Genomic DNA, 9,812 nt, shown 5'->3' with positions numbered 1-9,812 from the left:
ACAGTATATCTTTCTATCCATCCATCCATCCATCAATAATACATATATATATATATATATATATATATATATATATATATATATATATAGACATATACATATATACACATATATACATATATATACACACACATACTTATATATACACACACATACATACATATACACACATATACATACACACATACATATGTATACATATATATATATATATATATATATATATATACATATGTATATATATATGTGTGTATATATATATATGTATATGCAGAGGTGGGTAATAACGCGCTACATTTACTCCGTTACATCTACTTGAGTAACTTTTGGGATAAATTGTACTTCTAAGAGTAGTTTTAATGCAACATACTTTTACTTTTACTTGAGTATATTTATAGAGAAGAAACGCTACTTTTACTCCGCTCCATTTATCTACATTCAGCTCGCTACTCGCTACTGATTTTTATCGATCTGTTAATGCACGCTTTGTTTGTTTTGGTTTGTCAGACAGACCTTCAAAGTAGGATCTAATGCATGCCTGTGTTTCGCCAATCATATACAGTCACTGGTGACGTTTGACTCCGTTTCACCAATCAAATACAGTCACTGGTGACGTTTGACTCCGTTTCACCAATCAAATACAGTCACTGGTGACGTTTGACTCCGTTTCACCAATCAAATACAGTCACTGGTGACGTTTGACTCCGTTTCACCAATCAAATACAGTCACTGGTGACGTTTGACTCCGTTTCACCAATCAAATACAGTCACTGGTGACGTTTGACTCCGTTTCACCAATCAAATGCAGTCACTGGTGACGTTTGACTCCGTTTCACCAATCAAATACAGTCACTGGTGACGTTTGACTCCGTTTCACCAATCAAACAGAGCCAGGCGGTCACATGATTAACGATCTTAAGCTTACATGAACTCAACGTCAAATTTGAGGAAGCACATCGCGGTAAGTAACGTTAGTAGATATTTTGGCTGTCACCATAGGCTGATGTTAGCTTCCCTGCTATGAATCACTGTCAAATGTACATCGTGTGGGGACATTTATTAACGCACTGCAGCCTCAGACAGAGACACACACACACACACACACACACACACACACACACACACACACACACACACACACGCATGCATAGAAACACCAATCAGAAGTGCACAGTGTGTTTACCATGAATTGATTAACGTGGACCCCGACTTAAACAAGTTGAAAAACTTATTGGGGTGTTACCATTTAGTGGTCAATTGTATGGAATATGTACTGTACTGTGCAATCTACTAATACAAGTTTTAATCAATCAATCAATCAATGTTCCCAGGTGCAGCCCACACCTAACAGTTTATGGTTTGCGTAAAGGCTAACTTGTTATTTTCCTTTGTAATCTCTGCCTACTGAGCCTATGGTGCTGTTAAGTTATTGTGGCTCAATTTGCCTTAATTTTTTTTATGTTAATGTATTATTATTTAATATATATTATTGTTATAGTTGCTTAAGAGATATTCCTGGCTCTGAATTTGCTCATTACTATTTTTATGTTGTTGTGCATTATTTGTTGCCGTCATCATTAAACGAACAGGTTATTCATCAGTTACTCAGTACTTGAGTCGTTTTTTCACAACATACTTTTTACTTTTACTCAAGTAAATATTTGGGTGACTACTCCTTACTTTTACTTGAGTAATAAATCTCTAAAGTAACAGTACTCTTACTTGAGTACAATTTCTGCCTACTCTACCCACCTCTGTGTTTATGTGTATATACTGTATGTATGTGTGGGTATATATATGTATATGTGTATATATGTATATGTGTTTTTATATATATATATATATATATATATATATATATATATATATATATATATATATATATATATATATATATATATATATATATATATATATATATATATATATATATATATATATATATATGTATGTATTTGTATTATTGTATAGCAAAAACGTACACTATAATTAATTGTTTAAGAAATACTACACTGCTAAAAGGGAGCATTATTATTCAGTGTTTCCAACAATTCAGGCTAAAATCAAGCAAAGCACTGCCATTGTAGTGACTCCCGTTTGGGCTACACTGCCCCCTTGTGTTTAGAAATTTAACTACAGTTCTGGTAAGGCCTTTATAATAATAATAATAGATTGTATTTGTATTGAACTTAACATTTTAATAACAAACTATCCATCAATATATTGAATACAAAATTATTAAAAAACATATTAACGGTTTCCTGTCCAAGACGTACTTTAAAGTTACGTTAAATTATAAATGATGAAGTTGCTTAATGGACAACACCAGGATCATTTAGAACAGGATTGTATGAACTTTTTTCACTGAAGGTCACATTTTAAAAAAAGACAACCAGAGGCAGCAAAGGTCACTTAAATGTTAATTTTTTTGCCTTTTAATATCATTTAAAAATATCAGTTTTTCAAATATTTGTCACTACACTGCACATCTTTTCTGGTTTCTCCTAAACACATGATTCTTAAAGTCAACGTTGCCACAGTGGGCACTAATGTGTCTTGCCATACACTTCCACCCACTGGGCAGCTAAAGTCATCACAAAATGACACGATGGCTGATTCAGGTGCAACACCATCAGTCCATTCCTTCCATCTATGAGTATAGAGTAAGGTGGGGACATCAAGCAACAACTAATGAGTAATAGTTTTGTTAATATTTCTGGGTATTGGTTTTGTGGCGAATTACTTAGCTGGACATCAAGCTATATTTTGACTGCAATTATTGCTGCGACTTTCAAAATTACTTCATGCAAATCATTCAAATGTAGTTTTTTTATATAATGTAACAATGATTTGTGGCTATTTCATTAATTTACGTCACGCAGGCTTAATGTTTGTTAAAATGTGTGAACAAATGTGAATAAAAACCTTGTATAGTGTTCCTAAAATCTTTTAGTGATTTTTCCTATGAGCTATTTTTAATCAACAATACCTCCTCCTAGGACACATTAAACCAACTCCTTAAAACATATTTGAAAAAATGAAGATGTTTTATGTTTAGAGTAACAAAAATACTGAATACAATCCTGAAGTTTATTATAATTCTTGCATGAAAAAATTAAGACAACTATTAATTTTTAGGATCAACATTTTTTCTCTGTCTTTTCATTGTTAAATATTAAGTTAAATTAGCTGTTGTTTTTTTAATGAAAACAATTTTAGAAAAATGTTTTAATAATTTCCAGCTCAAAGTAACCATTCAAGTCACAAATAAAAACTGAATTTAGAATTGTTTTTTTGTTTTTTTATAAAGAACACCTTATGTTGTACCAATTTCCAGCTTGAAGTAACCATTCAAGTCAAATAAAAACTGCATTTTTACTCCAAATTTGACCAGTATGAACATTAAATTATATTAAGTGTTGCTGCTACTAAATTATTGAGTAAATATTTCCCACAGTTGAAATGTGTTGATTTTTATTCAAAAGTTACTGTCTCCAGACAAGTACAAATCAAAAAACAGAGTGGGAGAAATAGACAACTCAGGGTGTAGGCAAGAGTGCAGAAACAAAAGCACAAAAAAATGGAAATAAATGAAAATTTGAATATATATACACATGATCTGATAAGGATTGATACCATATGTAGTGGTATGTACGCAACAGACAATAAACAGTACTCTGTCCTTAAAAGAATTGAGTTTTACTTACATAAAAGAATTAGGTCAAGGACATATAGGCTGCTCATCTACATAATCACATGACATTTGACCACCTCATGTCAGGTGCGCTAAGAAGCCGACGATGCACCTTTAAACATGACCACCCTGCTGACATGGAAGATTTAGCGTGACAGGAGAAGAAGAAGCATGTTTAAGGCTCAAGCATGGAATGACTACAAAATAAAAAGCTCAGTAGGCAAAACAGTTGATTAAAACGTGTGTATGTGTGTGTGTGTGTGTGTGACAATTACATGTCAGATCTAAGCTTTGTCTAGCTGCCACAGCGCTGCTGAATAACTTGTTTATTAGTATGCTTCAGAGATTATATATATTTTTCGTGTACGACACCACTCAAAATCTTTAAAGCTGAATTTCATTCATTTTATCCAAACTAATTTACACATTAGGAAAGAAGGTAGAAACTCGAAGACATTATTATCAAGACAAAAGAAAAGGGCGAGGAGAAAAAAAAACGCAAAAAGGGTAAAAAATACAAATCTGAAAGTCTTCCTGGCCGCGTTCCTTTTCTTACATTTGTGGGACTGAAAATTGGAAAGAACATAAGCAAAGCACATATATAAAAATCAGCACCAATTCATATAGATTTTTTTTTTATTTAAAATGTAAGATTTTGACATGATGCTGCTAGATTGTATGACTTGAAAGTGAGATGGTGGCTAAGGAGTGGTCCAGATGTTGGGGTAAGCTCTAAGACGTACCCATCCTAGTCGGCATGGCAACCACCAGCGGTCATCAGAGGAGGGCACAAACAGAAAGACCTGCGTCCACTTGGCTAACACAGTACAGGCAAGGTACTACAGTCGCTTTATAAATTACTACATCACACTTGGTAACTTACTACCATTGGAGAACAAAAAAAATGAATGTTTCTTAAGTTAAAAACACACCAATCCATCCCCCGCTGGGACAAAGGAAAAGAAAACTGGGGAAAATGCTATAGAAGTTGTGGTTTCTAAAAGGCTTGGAAGTTGGATGTGGCCTGTTACACCATTAAGAAGAGGAAGAGCTTACCCAAGATTAGAAAAGTATACATTTCAAGTCCTCTCTGAGCAAGCAACACTGAGTGTGGCTCATCATTGGTCCACGTAGAGTACAAGCCAAAACTTTGTAGGTTTTTTTTTTGTTCATTTTTGCTTTTTCTTACAGAAAACACACTTGTTTTCGCATCTAAAATTCTTTTTAAATACAAAGATCCTCTTCTCGTATCCCAGCATGAAAATCGTCTGGATGTTCCTTTAAAACATGGACACTCCAAGGACCTACGAGGAGAAAAAAAAACATGCTTTTCACAGAGACACGCACGGCTGATATCATCACATATCAAAAGGAAGAAGAAGAAGGATGCCTTGTTGGGATTCAAATGAAAACGCAATACAATGTATTATTCCTGTAGTAATACTACATTTCAAAAACACAAATTTAAACATTTCAAACATTGGAAATCTGGACAAAAATACTTTGACTAACAACAGTTTTAGACCATTGACTTTTTATATGCACTAAATTTAAAGTAAAATTAAGTACATACAGTAATCCCTCAATTATCGCTGTAATAGGTTAGACATGACAGCGATAAAGACATTTCCACAAAGCAGAAATTATTAATTATAATTTCAATAGTTTAGTTCCATAAAACATGATTACTGGACGTTCAAAAAAAAAAGAAGAAAAAAAAAGATTTTCGAATTAATCGCGATTCTTATTTGTAACGATTCTGAATCGATTTAAAAAAATAAATACATGTTTTTATTTAATATACCGTAATTTCCGGACTATAAGCCGCACCTGACTATAAGCCGCACCAGGTAAATTTAGGGGAAAATACAGATTGCTCCATATATAAGCCGCACCCGACTATAAGCAGCTACTTTTTCCCCTCGTTCTGGTCCCTGCGGCTTATACAACGGTGCGGCTTATTTACGGCCTGTTTACGGCCTATATATATATATATATATATACATATATATATATATATATATATATATATACATATATATATATATATATATATATATATATATATATACATATATATATATATATATATATATATATACATATATATATATATATATATATATATATATATATATATATACATATATATATATATATATATACATATATATATATATATATATATATATATATATATATATATATATATATATATATATATATATATATATACATACATATACATATACATACATATATACATATATATTTATACATATATATATATAAATATATAAATATATATATGTATATATATATATGTATATACATACATACATACATATATATATATACATATATATATATATACATATATATATATATATATATATATATATATATACATATATATATATATACATATATATATATATATATATATATATATATATATACATATATATATATATATATATATATATATATATATATATATATATATATATATATATATACATATATATATACATATATATATATATATATATATATATATATATATATATATATATATATATATATATATATATATATATATATATATATATATATATATATATATATATATATATATATATATATATATATATATATATGTATATATATATATATACATACATACCATGCCGTTGGGTCCTTGGGCAGGACACTTCACCCTTGCCCCCGGTGCCGCTCACACCGGTGAATGAATGTTGAATGAATGATAGGTGGTGGTCGGAGGGGCCGTAGGCGCAAATTGGCAGCCACGCTTCCGTCAGTCTACCCCAGGGCAGCTGTGGCTACAAAAGTAGCTTACCACCACCAGGTGTGAATGAATGATGGGTTTTTAACATGTAAAGCGACTTTGGGTACTTAAAAAAGCGCTATATAAATCTCAGGTATTGTTATTATTATATATATATATATATATATATATATATATATATATATATATATATATATATATATATATATATATATATATATATATATATATATATATATATATATATATACATATATATATACATATGTATATATATATACATATATATACATATATATATATATACATATATATACATATATATATATATATACACACATATATATATATACACACACACACATATATATACACATATATATATATATACATACACATACATATATACATACACATATATATATATATATATACATACACGAAAATCAATTCTGAATCTTCTTTCATCTCCGTAATATCGCAAAAATGTGTTCCATTTGTCAACTAGCGACGCTGAGATCATTATTCATGCGTTCGTTACATCTCATCTCGATTACTGTAACGTATTATTTTCGGGTCTCCCTATTTCTAGCATTAAAAGATTACAGTTGGTACAAAACGCGGCTGTTAAAACGCGGCTGTTAGACTTTTGACAAGAACAAGAAAGTTTGATCATATTACATCTATACTGGCTCATCTGCACTGGCTTCCTGTGCACTTAAGATGTGACTTTAAGGTTTTACTACTTACGTATAAAATACTACACGGTCTAGCTCCATCCTATCTTGCTGATTGTATTGTACCATATGTCCCAGCATAGTTTTCTATTTGGGCTCCAGTACTCTGGAATGCCGTACCGGTAACAGTTAGTGATGCTACCTCAGTAGAAGCATTTAAGTCCCATCTTAAAACTCCTTTGTATACTCTAGCCTTTAAATAGACCCCCCTTTTAGACCAGTTGATCTGCCGTTTCTTTTCTGCTTTGCGAGGGGGGGCACAGATTCGGTGACCACATTTGAAACACATTTGGACTTGTAAAATTTGATTCTCAGAACTACCTGCATGGTCTCGCTCACTAACACATACAACATATAACACCTGGCCTGCCAGAGGATTTAAAAAATTAGCGCCTCTCAAGATGCGACCGCTGTTATGTTTGCACATTAATCTTACATTAAAATGACGTTCACAAAAACGTAGGCATATGAGATGTGTTGTGGGTGTATGGATTGTTCTTGCTAGCTGTGGCTTTGTAGTTTAGTCGCCATTTCAAGTGACCGTCTCGACATTATATGGGGCGACCGAGTTTGTTGGGGATAAATGAGCGTTATCAGACGTATTATTTTCCCAAACAAATGTTTCTTCTCACAATTACATTTCACTTACATTTATGTCAATTTCCCTAATATTCTGAATTTAACAGTGGGTTCCGACATATTGGCCAATTATGTGACTCCATCCACGGTTACGTAAATCATATGGCCTTACTTTTTTTGTAGAGTTTAGTGATTATTGGTTATGCATACTAGCGCTGTGTCAAATAAAAGGAGTAACCATGATGACATCTCAAGCTTCTAGTAGATGTGCTCTTTTTTCACTCATTGGTTCCTCATTTGTTTCACCGTCACAAGTTCAGGAATTTGCATGCACTTTGCACGGCCCAATAACTGTTTTTTTTAATTATTATTATATTTTCATAATCGTGAGAGGCCATAATCAAAATCGAAACCAAAATTTAATTAATTGTCCAGTCCAAATGCGTATCCTGTTCAGAAACACTTGCGAGCTGTAGCCTATCCTAGCTGACTTTGTGCGAGAGGTGTTCACAGACACACACACACACACACACACACACACACACACACACACACACACACACACACACACACACACACACACACACACACACACACACACACACACACACACACACACACACACACACACACACACACACACACACACACACACACACAAACAAACAAACAAACAAGCAAGCATTCACACGCAAGTCTCTAATTAACACAAAACATTCATGTTTTTTGTAACATAAAGCACACATGCTAACCACATGCTCCACTGTGCTGCGCCATTCTTAGTTTGAAATAATAGCAAATGAAACAAGACACTCATCCATAAGAAGTAGAGAAATGTTTTTTGGTGTTATGTCCAGCAATGAATCATGTGAAACAAAACAATGTCCGACGTATCTGACCTGAATTTCAAGGCCGAGTGTAAGAACAAACCCCACAAGGAATTTGGAGCGCTCAGATAGCTGAGCTCGTACAGAGACGTTTCATATGCTTGGTGTCAGCTCGTTAAATGAAGCGCAGCCGCCGCCGGGACAAGTGTTGGACGGGTGGCGTTACAGCCAGTGGGGCCGGTGTGCACACATGTGTGACATTTGGCATGTAAGAAGTTGCTTACCGACTCATCCATGATCGAGGCGGGGTCGAAGTAGTCCGGCTTCAGCTCAGACCTCTCACGACGATTTTTAGACGGTGGCTGGAGGAGAAGATATTTGTTGAAGTGGCTTCAAAAATAATATATTTCATAGAATACATAGGCAGAATAAATCATGTTGACATTTGGTATGCATGCTCCACATATGTTTGATATTACATTTAGTTCTGCTTTTACACATCATGCATGTTTTTGTGGACTGGGTGTGAATTGTCAAATAGATTGGTCATGACGTTGTAATGCACTGTCAACACAATGTTTCATTAAAGAAAACACAGACTCTTTTACACGCAGCCAAACAAAAGAAGCTTTTTGATGAAGAGGATAGTTTTTCTTTTCTCATTTTCAAATGACATTCTGCAATCAACACAAGATGCTCTTGATCATTGTTGCAATCCTAACAAATCCGTGTCATCAACCATCTCTGACAAACTCAAACCCTCAAAGCTCTTGTCTTTGTGGGTTTAAGTCAACCTCTAGTTTGGGTCATTAATAAAAAGATGAAATGGATTCAAAAGAAAATGGGCAACTACACGATTAAGATGCTTACTAAACCCCCCTATCCTCTCTTCTCGCTCTATTAACCCTCTCTGTCCCTCTACTCTCTCTCGCTCTCAGCCCACCTTGTCAGTACAGACTGACACCTAATGGAGCCTGGGTTCTCTTAAAGAGGCCTTCCAAAGATGTTTTTCCCCTGCCTTATTTGCCAGTAATTGCTCATGTGGGCTTCAGTTGGTTCTCTTTAATGTCTTAGGAGTTTGCTCCTGGACCTTCCTTTGTGTGTGAAAGATAAAGAACATGTAATATATCACTTTATTGATGAACATAGGTGTTACAATTCAGATG

General features: G+C 33.2%; 1 protein-coding gene across 3 annotated transcripts in view; it reads right to left on the bottom strand.

Annotated features, from left to right (window-relative positions):
• Nucleotides 1-3,457: 3,457 nt before the first annotated feature.
• LOC133648933 (cohesin subunit SA-2-like) overlaps nucleotides 3,458-9,812 on the bottom strand; it is a 51,640-nt gene continuing 45,285 nt past the window's right edge. For all 3 annotated transcript variants that reach the window (XM_062045488.1, XM_062045487.1, XM_062045490.1), the window contains exons 33-34: nucleotides 8,931-9,008; nucleotides 3,458-4,998 (exon numbers count right to left, since the gene is read on the bottom strand). In XM_062045488.1, the coding sequence (XP_061901472.1) occupies nucleotides 4,975-4,998; nucleotides 8,931-9,008 (102 nt within the window). In that variant the 3' untranslated portion in view covers nucleotides 3,458-4,974. The remainder of the gene's footprint in view (nucleotides 4,999-8,930; nucleotides 9,009-9,812) is intronic.

This window comes from Entelurus aequoreus, linkage group LG04, assembly GCF_033978785.1.
Source record: "Entelurus aequoreus isolate RoL-2023_Sb linkage group LG04, RoL_Eaeq_v1.1, whole genome shotgun sequence".
NCBI classification, from domain to species: Eukaryota; Metazoa; Chordata; class Actinopteri; order Syngnathiformes; family Syngnathidae; genus Entelurus; species Entelurus aequoreus.
The sequence above is the reverse complement of the archived record's forward strand: the minus strand, read 5'-3'. Positions and strand labels throughout refer to the sequence as shown.